Here is a 12,393-nt window from a genome sequence, read left to right on the forward strand (position 1 = left end):
CTTCTATTTTGTGTTATTTAAGAATAATCTCTGGCATCTAAAATCCTTACGGTCGAAAGCTTGTTCAGATTAAAAATAAAATTCTGCCACTCTTTCTTTGCTGTCATTGCAAAGTGGTGGAGGATATTCAAGTGGAAAACATTTGCAACTTCTGGATAGGCATAGTCAGAGGGAGGAAGATTATATTTGATCATGCCTGAGAGAAATTAGACTTTTTTACCTAAAAACCTGAGTTTAGTGATCCAAGCATACACAGAAGTACAGTTGGTGAAGGGGTTTCTTGAATCCTAGGGGTGTGTTTGCATGAAAAAAAGGTTCTACATGAGGAAAATTCCTTTACACTCAATTAAAAAACACACTAGTTATTGTTTTTTGGTGTGAACGGAGTAGCCAATTGACTTCAGATGAATCTGTGCTCATGTGCTGACCTGGGCTGACCTTACTCCCAAGCAGAATCTCGAGTTTCCTCAAGTTGACATTTTAACCAATCCGTGTTTTCATCAGGGATACGATGCGTCTCGACAGTGGAGTGTTTGTACTTTGCTGCCTGACTACGGTAGCCATGCTTGTGTCAACCGGATAAGCTGTCCTCCAGAGCCCAAATCCCTCTCCAGAGTCTCCTTGACATCCCACCAGCCTGTCTCAGATACTCGGCTCACAGGCAGCAGTCTCCCACAACACTCTGCTGTGTCACTCGTCTTTGTTTCGGCTGACTGAAAACAAAATAGAAATTCTCTCTTTGCTGAGAATCTTTGGGTAGAATGAAAACCTGAAACACAGGAGAAAAAGAAAATCAATAAATGATAGAACTGTCAAGGTTCATGCACAGTCTTGGAAAGTCTGAAGAAGACTGATTTTTTTTCTTTTCTTAATGTTTCCAGATCTGGGTTAGTAGGGAAAAAATGAACTTTTTCATTTTTAGCACTGAAAGTCATTTGATTTCCAAGGCTTGATTTCTCATCTTCACTGTTCTAAAGAACAATAATGCTTAAGAAATGCATTGATTTTTATTTAAACACAATGCTTTCTCTTTGATTTTAACACTGTTCATGACAGTATTGGCTTCTGGCTTACTGTTTTAAAGATTGATCTGAAAAATTTTCCAAAATCTTCTTTATCAGAAAACCTGTAAATCTTCACTGTTTGGACATAAAACCAGCATTTCCAGTCTTACAAAACAGATAAGAAATTGTAAAGATCATTTTCTCACATAATGCCACCCAGTTAGAGACCAAAGTTTGCTCATTATAACTGAGATATTCTCTTCCTTTTTTTTTAAACAACTGCAGTGAAATCATATCCCTTCTATACTTTTTATTAAGCATTTTAGCCAACAGCAGACATCATCAGATTTAAAAAGAGTGTCTATTACTATGGTAGTTGCTGAACTTAACAGCCTCTGAACTGAAAATCACTTTGACACAAATTGTACTATTTTCATTTCGATATTCCAGGCCACCATCCACATCTGTCAATTATGAATGACTATTAACTCCTCAAAACAAGATAGTCACGTAGAAATGTGTTAAAATGTTGGTGGAAATTGTTCTGGGACTACATTTAATCAATACCACAACTATTGTCCAAACAAGGGTGATTGCTGGTGAATTGATATTGAACCTAAATTAGGTCTGATTGCTATAATTATCTTTTAAAAGGGCATTGTGCTTATAGTCTGTCTGCTGTTAGATGTTGAGTCAGAGTAACATTCTGGCCTTTGCCTTAACTTGGCCAATCTCATTTAAGCTCTTCAGTTTTGTTTCGCACAATGAAAGGTCTCATTTTATATTGGCTAAACATAAAAGTCCAAACATTTCATTTCACATCCAGCTAATATATACTTCGTGTATTCTTATTTTACAAGCATACAGTGTTTTGCAAAAGTATTCATGTTGCTTGAATGTTTTCACTTTTTACAAAGAATTTTGTTGAAATTTTATGTAATAGTGAAACATAAAAACCCGTTTTTAAACATTTTGAAATGTGTTATTGTCAATAGGAGGTAAAATTGCATCACCATTGTCTCCTGGCTAGCCTTTCTGCCTGTCCACCTCTCACAGCTGCAACCAAAAAATGAAGGAATCTCCATCTACCTCTGGATCTCTCATACTCTGTCTGCATTTCTGTTGTTGGTTTATTGTCTTTGTCTCCTGCTCTTTCATATCTCACTTTGCCTCCTCTGTCACTCAGTTTATCAAATAAGTTTCTCTGTACTGTCGCACTCCCACCTTTCTTTTTCACCCTTCGCACAGGCACCCCCACCCCCACCCACACACACACTCTTATTCCTTGAGAGAATATGAGGAAGTGTTTGCTCCTCCATATGGCCCGTCAGCTTACAGCGGTGAAAGCGTGGGTGGTGCGTTGCATTCTAACAACGCACAATGTTATTAAAAAAAGAAGGCCAATCATATGTGAAATGCTGGTGAAAACAGGCTGTGAAAAAAGCCATTTAGAAAATGCCTTTGAACTTTTGATTTATCACGAAGCTATAAATAATTCAAGCAGAGTATATTTTGTTGATAACACTCACTAGGATTTATAAAAAAAATCCTGATTCACACTGAAGTAGTTTAAGGAAAAAAGGCAAGTAGTGAATTAGTCTATAAATCAAGTTATGACTAAAGCTGAAACAAGGAATATATATTAAAAACAAATAAAATGAGATGCAAAAAAACGTTTAAAAGATCTATAGAAAACTGCTGAAATGTGTGAGTACATACTTGAAATGCAGTTCATTATTTCACCATAAATTAGCCATTTTAATGAAGATCCGTAATTAAGATGTCTAATTAAGCAAACTGTTCTCGCAGGCCCGTTTAAGCAAAAAGATTAACAGGGTTGTAACTTTCAGAACATAATCCTGGAGTGGAAAGAACAAAATATGTCCATAAACCAACTGTAACAATATGGTTCAGGCCAAGTTTCTGACCGAGAAGTACAAAAAATCATAAGAGTTGTCCATGAGGACAACTCACAGAGAGCCTTTACAAATACCTGAATTTAGGAAAATGTCTTCCACTTGTTGCATTTTTTAAAGTCTTCAAAGCTCTTTACACTATCATTGATTCATACACACATTCATACACATAGTGGTAATCTACACTGTAGACACAGTCATTGCCAATGAATGCTAGTGGGAAAAGACTCCAATCCTGAAAAAAAATATTAAAACAGCAGTTTGGAGTTTGTTCAAGGTTTGGTGGAGTTCATTAGAACAAGTCAATGGCACACTGTGAGAATACGGTCTGGTTATATGAGAACATTATCAACCACTTTGGATGTCGTTGCAGACACTGTATTTAGGGTATTGGCATCGTACATCAGTCCAAAAGCACCAAACATGTGAACCTCATTGTAACGATATGAGAGAGGTGTTTTTCAGCATGTGGTACTGGTGGAGTTTTACATTGTTTCTTGTCTGATTAGTGTTTGCATTTTGTGCTTCCACCTGCATTCAAGACAAACAAACTGTTATCTGTGATGCTCAGTAAGTAGGTTGTGTTTGTGGTGATAGAGGTGTTGGAAAACACACCATTGTACAGTGATTGACTGCACCATGGGAAGTAGTTTATAATTCTGTTTCCAGGCAGTTTTCCTGTATCTGTTTTTAGAGTTCCCCTGGGTTTTGCTCTTATATATGGTCCCTGCTTAGTGATACTAAATGTGTCCACTCTCTTTGTTTTATCCTGAAGAATAAAACAAGGGACCTGAAGAATAATGTCATATCATGCATGGAGAAAATAATGTCTGAGCTGTGCTGTTGCTCTGACAACATCCTTAGGTTTACAGCCGAGTTCAGTGGGGTCATGAATAATAGAGAAAGGTCATATTTTTTATGGATTTATTCTCCACATGACCACTGCACCATCAATAGGGAATTTTGATTAACTATTTAGTACAAGTGGTGAAGTATGTATTTGTCTAAGGTGTTGCTTTGACTGAAGGTGCAGTTAAGATGAACATTGATTTTATTGTTAAAAACAGTCATCGTCTCCCATCTTTAAATGTCATTAAATACTTTGTAAAAAGTAAAGTGGTTTTGTTTGTGCTGATTGCATAATATGCTATGTTTTTTTTTTAATAAAATAGGGACTGGAATATGATTGAAAAATAAAACTCAGAAGGCTGTGGGTGGTCTTGGTATTTGGCCAATATTTGACCATTTGACATAAACACTGCAAATGCATATATGAAGTCAGATTAGGTTTATTCTGTTCTACTTGTACACAGACATGAATAATCTCCTCAGTCATTTATAACTGGAGGCTTTATTTTATGTGTCTAAGCAAAGTACACAGATAGTAAACACTTCTGCTGCGTCCTCAATGATCTGAGAGGCTTTACTATAATCCCTCTTCTTAATAAGACATTTAATTTCCATCACTATCGATTGATTCAAAAGAAGCTGTTGAGCGGGTCTTAATCAGTCACTTCCCGTCTGCTGTAGTTTCAAAAGGCGGGTCACAGTGACTTTAAATGCATCCTTTTAATGTATGGCACTGCGTGATGTGGGGAGATGTAATTTTGCAGAAGTGTCAGAAGCAACCAACAGGGAGAGCCGTGTCCCTCAGTTGACACCGGGTAAACAGTCACTTAGCGTGCATGTCCCTGTCCGCCCTCATAACACTGCTGGAGACTGATGATCTTACTTGTGTAATTGCTCTGACATCTCACTGTGACAGATTGTGTGCAGAGCAGTAATCCAAAATGGCTGCGGCACTAGTCAAGGATAGAAAACAGAACATTAGAAATATTCAGCCATGAATGGAAAATTGGTTTCTTCAGCTGTATTACAACCAAAATCTGAAGCTGCGTTTTATTTTTGAGGATAAGAAAAGATGCAGTCATAACTCAGTACTGCACAAATACCTATAGCTATCCTTTGAACTTGATTTGCATAATTTTAATTAAATGTTCACTCCAATTTATGAAATCAGGATGTCAAGTTGAAAATTTAAAGGGACATTTCCTTTTTTAAGTTATAGCCAACAGCAGTTTTATCTTGTTTATCAGGGAAAAAATATTCTACAACTTTATCTACATTTGCATCGGTAGGTTTACTAGGGCTTTTGCTTGGTGTTAACTTTCTAATCCGCTCAAGAGACATTTGAGAACTGATAGGAGTATCTTATTCTGTGACATGACAGTTTAGTCAGATTACACACTTCCAATATTTTGGAAATCCACCACTGACTTGTCAAAATAAGTTGTTTATTTCCATAGTTACCTTCAATAAAAGCAGATCAAGTAGGGTAAAGTTCAAATTTGAGGAAGTCAGGCTACATGCAAATTATGTTGTAATTTACAATATTCAATTGCTATAGTCGCTAATAATTGAATATTACTGAAAAGTTACTGAAAAGTTCATTTCAGTAGCTAAATTCACAAAATGAAGCACATTTTATAGATCATTTACAAAGATTGTTTTCAAACCTTTGTTATTCCACTTACAGCTAATGAAAACAGTTTGGTTGCTTTTGAATGTTTAGATCTTCTATTTTTATTCTAACTTGTTTTAGTTTTGATTAGACTGTTACAGCAAACCATTTAAATGCTTATAGGCATATAGGCTTAATAAAAAGTGTTTCATACCTACCTAAAGATTATTTATTAGTCACTTTTAATCTGACAAATAATTCTTGTATGAACAGATAATTTATTGAACATGACTGTATAAATTTGAGATAAAAAAATTTCAAGTTATTGCTTCCTTATTTCCTGACTTATTTTTTGCAGTCTCAAGAGGTACACAAGTGAATCTAATGTCATGTAGTTAAAGTTTTATTATTCAAGTGGGTATAGTAAGGAGCACATCTTTATGTCTGTAAATAGTCTAAATGGGGCTGTTAAAAGCACACTCCAAGCGTGATTGGAGTAAAAAGAGGGATAAATGTGAAAAATCACCATATGCAAACTGCAAAATGCTGCGGTAGAATCTATGATACTCTGAGCGTTTGTGTTTTCCAAAAGCTTTGACAACCTTGTTAGAGTGCATGTTTTAAAGGTGGTTGATACTCACTAAGAACACATGTGGTATCACTACATATGCAGAGTATGAGGCCAGAAAAATCAAATACAAACAAAATCAAAACAAGAGGATTAAAGATGTAGCCCTTCTTCTGATTCACCTCAGTAATTTTATATGTTGTATTTCTCTGAACCATGTAGTGTTAATAGAAACAAGGTAGCTTCAAAGCATATCCCACCTTGAGGTATCCATCATGTAACTCAGCAGAACACCTTGCCTCAAGGAGTCATTGACCTCAGTCAGCAGCATCTTACCATTTATAATGACAGCATGCAGACACACTCCAGTGCACACACTCCATTTTTCTAACTATTTCATATACACGCCAAATCCGCCATACTACTATGACAGACACACTGACCGTGTGTTTGTTTCCACTCCAGGTGACAATTCTGATCATCCTGGCCTTGGCCTTCCTCGCCTGCATCGTGTTCCTGGTGGTTTATAAAGCTTTCACTTACGACCACGCTTGCCCAGATGGATTCATTTATAAGGTAAGAGCTTTGAATAATCTCTCAAATGTTAGGCATTATGAGGTGAAAAATGTGAACACAGGGAAAAGAAATCTACATCAGATGCTTGTCGCTGTGACTTTTTAGTACCATGAAATGGAAAGGATGGTCATACTTTGGCATACATTTTCAGTTATGTTGGTCAGTTTTAGTTCTGTTTTTTTTTTGATACATTACTCATTTGATCCACAGGACTTTTTCAATTTTGACAATAAGTTCCCTGGGAAAAAATTGTCTGTTGCCCAGATTTCTGTCCTCTTTTTTGGCTTGTTGTTAGGGACATTACTAATGTACGTACAGCGGTCAACCACTCAACAGATAAAGAAAACTATGTCTTTTGGAGAAGAAAAACAACAACAGGGCTTGTTTTACATGAATACAATGAGGGAAGATCTTCTGTTTACTCACTGCTAATTTGTTAAACATCAAGGAAAAAATCAGTTTTCATATTCTGGTGAGAAACCACCTTCCATCAAGTTATATTCTTTTTCTCCTCTTCATTGTACAAACTGTAACATCATTATTATTGCTCCCCAAAGGCTCTGGTGAAAACTGTACATTTGCTCATATGTGAAGTATGTCAAACACTTAGGTCTAAAAACAAGCTTCCTAGGAAGGTTGCTAAACAGAATTATCCAGGCAGACCAAAAGATGCATCAAACCAGTGTACATCATCAATAAAACTTACCATATAATCAAAATATGATAATTTTCTTCTTTGTTGAAGTGTACCTTAAAAGTCACTCAAACTATGGTAATTTGTCAAGCTGTACTCTTAGCTGGTAGAAGTGTCCCTGAGCAAAGCCCTCAATTCTGTGCCCTTGACTTTCCTCATCTTTCCTTTGTCACCTATCTAAATAAAGAAAAAAGGGTGAGTTCAGTCCCTTTTGAGAGCAGATAAAAAAGCTACTCCTGACCTACTTTTGTATTCAGAGGTTAAGTTACAGGAGGAGACTCATGGTTTCTAGACAACCAGAGTCTTTCTTATGACCCGTGTAATCAGGTGTAATTTACTAAACAGCCGCAGACTATTAAATCTGCAGCCAGAGGTTATTAGGTATAGCTATGAAGGAGTGAATAGAAAAATTGTAGCCCTGTAGCTGTTTTATAATAATCAGTATAAAATGCTGGATTTCCATAAGGCTGAGGTCAAAAGAAAATAGCTCTCAGATGCAGCACTGTTCAACAATTTGTTGCAGTAAAATCTGTTATTTTACGGTATATGAACAGATGCAGAACCAAGTTACTGTGCCATGGAGAAGGTCACCTTCCAAGTCCCTCAATATATCCTGGCTTTAAGGTAGAAAACATGAAATTTTAGTGCTTTGTTAGATTAAAGCCAGAATATCAAGGGAGAAAGATTAAAGTTTTTCACTAATCCTGACCTCAAATCCAGTAAAGCTGCCATGCGTTTAAAAACAACACATGGCAGTTGTTTTCTACATAGATATATCTACAACACACATTTACTTAGTGCTTGATTGCATAACATGACTGGTTGGGAAGGACCCAGATGCAGAGCAAAACATAGGTTGAAATCAAGCAGCATTATTTAATAAAATAAAGAACATAAATGACTGTCCAAGAACCCTGAACTGAATGGAAAAAAGAAGGATCCGGTAAAAACAATGAGGAGCTTAAATACTGAGGAGAGATGGAAATGACAAAGCAAACCAGAAGAATTGATTAGAGACAGATGGGAAACAGCTGAGGCAGAGAGAAGGCAGAGGGAATTTGGGGGATGGAAAACACCTGTGGAAGGGAGCAAACTACCAGGCTGAGGGAAGGTGATTGATAAACACTGGGGAAAAACTGACAATCAACACTAATCTAAGAAATCAAAATCCAAATGTACAAAGAACAAAATGCAAGAATAAACTAAGAAACTAAATACAAAGGAATTAAAATATATGGCAAGAGCTTTTGCACAACAATGAATACGGGGGACTGAAGACCAACAAGGAAATAATCAAAATATAAACACTGAAGCAAATGTGTAGATGAGATGTTAACAGTTCATCTTTCTGTTTGTTTTGGGCTTAGTAGCTGTACACTACATCATTTTTTTCATATTTATCTTGTAATTTTTCCATATTTATTTCAGCTAGACAAGCAAAAGTTTATCTGAGTGCCACTCTAGGCAGGCTTAGTAAGTTGGCCTGTAACAGAGGAACAATACTACACCCAATAGTAATGGTAAATCTGTTGAAATGACATTAAAATTGATGGAGGCATTGGTCCAAATTAGGTGCAGGGAAGAAATGCTTTGGTTTAATGGATAAATCTGCTTCTTCTTCTTCTCACAGCATAAGCGGTGCATCCCTGTATCACTTGAGGCCTACTATGCTGCTCAAGATGCCAACTCACGGGGTCGTTTCTATACGGTGATCAGTCACTACAGCATGGCCAAGCAGACCACCTCGCACTCTGTCTCCCCCTGGCTGCCCGGAGGGGCAGCAGGCCACGAAGCTAAACCTCCGAGAGGCGAGGGCCACTGAACTCGCTGAACAAATGGTTGCCACATGTGAATAGAATCACATGAACATAAACCTAATAAAAACGAAATAAAAATGAAGGTAGATTAGTATGCAGAGACACAGACAAGTTAGTAAATATTTAGAACTGTAGACAAAAGAAACAACAAATATAGAGTAAAATCCTGCATGCAGACATTGATTCAGCATAGATTTTAGGTCATTTTTGGTCATTGCAACAGCAGTGCTTGAACACAAGCTAACAGAACTTCTCTTTGTTCTTGAAGGTATTTCCTTTCTCGTCTAAACAGAGTGCCGGGAAGTTCAGTTCCCCTTAAGTTAAACTCTGTGGACATGCAGGGACATGAACACTCTAAGACATAATCTGAACATGTTGTCTGAACACCTGTATGCTCATTTTCATTAGGAATTAACTTTGAGATCCAGTTAAAGTTCATACATGCACATGCTGCCCACTCATTGCTCTTTTTACGCTTTCCTTTCATTTTTACTCTAATTTATAAATGTTTTGTAAGTGATTGCCATACTTTGTATAAAGCCACCAGTTACAGCGAAATGTCATGTTCCTTTAGTGTAGATTCTCTCTAACTCTTGTTTCTCAAGTGTTTTGAAGTATTACTGTAGGTACATAGAATTCCTGTTTTCTTTATTTTTTAAGTTGTATTTAACAAACATTTCTTGCCCACATCTCTGGCTTTGCATTTGAAGAAAATCTCTTCAGCCCATCAACCACATTCATATCTGCTCCAGTTGAAGATCATTTATGCGTTTATTGTTGATGTTTGATAACTTGTACACTAAAATCATAATTTTCAGTGTTCTGTGCCATAAACCCAGCTACCCCTTAAAGTGTACATACATTTTGCATTGAGCCTAGCTTTGTGTGTATACATCGTAGTAACAGGTTATATTTTCTGATTAGATCTCTGAACATTTTGCCTCTGCTGCAGGGCTTGTAGTTTTCTGAAACATGATGTTAATGTTTTAAAAATGAGATGTGTTGGACATAACTGTCTCTCGCCAAGACTCTTCTGCTTTGTACTGTTACCTTCATAGATGGGCTTCAACTGCAGCTACATTTTATTTATGTAACGCTTCTGTTCCCCTCAATTTGTAACGTTGGATATGTTGTCAAGAGCACTCCAGTGAGATATTGTGATGTCGTTAGATGTGCTGATACCTGACGTAATTTCTCAGTGTGCAATCTTGTCCCTGCTCTCTTTGTTTGAATTAAGAATAAAACAAGCTGTGACCTGTGTTGAGCGTCTGTCAGTCCTATTTAATGTTTGCTCTAATGTAGCTCCAAGGCAGTTCATGGTGATCAATAGTGGCTGTTTGTTTGTTGTTATTATTAATAATAATAATTATTATTATTAAGTAGTATTATTATTTTGCTGCATTCAAATTTAATTCCTCCTACGTTTGTTCTATCCACAATAACGAGGATTTGTGACAACACAGAGAGAGAACAAGGAAAATACCTGTGTCTTAATGTCTGCTGGATGTTTTATTCATCCACACAATTCTCTGGGAATACAAGATAAGGCTTCTTTTTTGACTTATTTCTTAATTAGACAGGTGGAGCCATCAGTTTTGTGTTACTTTCACTGCAGTCAAGCAGCAAGAAATTCAAAAGCTTTTAGAAAGAAAAGCAAATACAGGAAGGACAAATTCTTGGATACCATGTTCATTCTCAGTTTTGCATATTTTAAACATCAAGAATGAGTAGTGAGTACATGTTTTCTCCATTTTTGTTCAGGCCATAAAATAAAAGTCCATTTTTATTCGGGGTTAGCTAATATTAAAATTGTCTATGAAATTGAATAATTATTATTATTATTTTCTATAAGTTAGGAAAAAGACTCTCACACACATAAACCTTCAAAAGAAATATTCTAAACCATTAAGCTTTCTCTTGCTTTCAACAACAGCAAAAAGATTCAGTTTTGCCCTTTTATCCTCTAATATTCACTGGCTAACAACCACACAAGCGACCAAACAAGCCCGACTCTGTTTCTTCATAAATTGGACAGATGGTTGCTTATGCAGGCCTTACACGACCATAACAACACGCTGACTTGTGATTTGAGGAAGTCAGGTGAAGAAAAACAGCTGGTGATTTCGTTTATGCAAAACAAGGTAAATAGCAGTTTTTTGATGGAAAGTTTGGCAACACTTACACTAAAAATATAAATGATGTTACCATAAACATTACTCACCTTTCCTCCAACAGCTTTTCAACTCTCCCAGTGACTAAATGCTTGATGAGTATAGTGCTACATTTGCATGATTACCCTCAATATTTGACCATATATTAATATTTTCTAGTAAACGTTCGTTTTGCTCTGGAAGAGGACTTTAGAAGTAACACACACTCCAAACAAGCCACACACATATGGCCATCAGTGTGGTCGACACCTCCATCTCTCTCCTCAGCTGTCTCTCCTGCTGTCAGGGAAAAGGCTGCCTCTCAGCAGTCTGCCCCCCGAGGGGAAGGAGGAAAAACAGGGAGGAGGAAAGAGGAGAGAAATAGCAGAAGACACCCACAGGGAATTAGAGGCATGGGGAGGGGGAGCCAGGTAAACGCTGTGGCGGTGGATTCATCAAAGCAACGCTACACCTGCCACATGCATATGGTTTGTTATTCAGCCCCAGTTTGAGCTTTTATACCTCCACATCAAATGTTCACACTATGTGTATATGAGTGGGGGATGGGTGAACACACAGAGTTTCACCTCAGGGCTACTGATGCACTCCTTTTACTATATCCTGCATAATTTTGGGAGGGTGGGAGTGAAGTTTACACACTGAACCAAAGAGAAATGTGGCTTTGTTTATCTTTCCTTTTTATTGGTAATTCTTACAACTATAGGTTTGAGATTCCAGCACTTACAAAATCCATTGTTGTTATATAAATTTTTAACATTACAATTCAACTTCAATGATAAACAAATATGTTCAGGGTAACATCTGAAGAATAAAAATAAGTACAACGACCTAGTTCAACAAAAGCCTTAATCTCATGTTTTGTTAAATCTCTTGTTGACTCATTTTCTGGATTCTGTCCATTTTGTCAAGTTCATCTGTATTCCATGTCTGCACATCATATGGGAGGAAATCCCTTCAGGAGATTTTTCCCCCCTTAATTTCAGTTTTAATAACCGATAACAAAAGGTTTTTGTCCAGTTGAACAAACATAACACCACAGCAGGATGCTGCCGCCACCATGTTTCACTGTTTTTGACCTTCCCTGTCTGGCTTTTCATTAATATTTAGAGAAATGTTACATTTTTGTAACATTTTAAAGTTTCTCCAATTTCTAATCACTGTCTTCATTCTGACCTAAATGTTTTTT

General features: G+C 36.8%; 1 protein-coding gene across 1 annotated transcript in view; it reads left to right on the forward strand.

Moving 5' to 3' along the window:
* nsg2 (neuronal vesicle trafficking associated 2) overlaps nt 1-10,296 on the forward strand; it is a 33,338-nt gene extending 23,042 nt beyond the window's left edge. The window contains exons 4-5 of the mRNA XM_005805960.2: nt 6,415-6,525; nt 8,850-10,296. Of these exons, the coding sequence (XP_005806017.1) occupies nt 6,415-6,525; nt 8,850-9,041 (303 nt within the window). The 3' untranslated portion in view covers nt 9,042-10,296. The remainder of the gene's footprint in view (nt 1-6,414; nt 6,526-8,849) is intronic.
* The last annotated feature ends 2,097 nt before the right edge of the window (nt 10,297-12,393 follow it).

This window comes from Xiphophorus maculatus, chromosome 11 (genome assembly GCF_002775205.1).
Source record: "Xiphophorus maculatus strain JP 163 A chromosome 11, X_maculatus-5.0-male, whole genome shotgun sequence".
Lineage (NCBI taxonomy): Eukaryota > Metazoa > Chordata > Actinopteri > Cyprinodontiformes > Poeciliidae > Xiphophorus > Xiphophorus maculatus.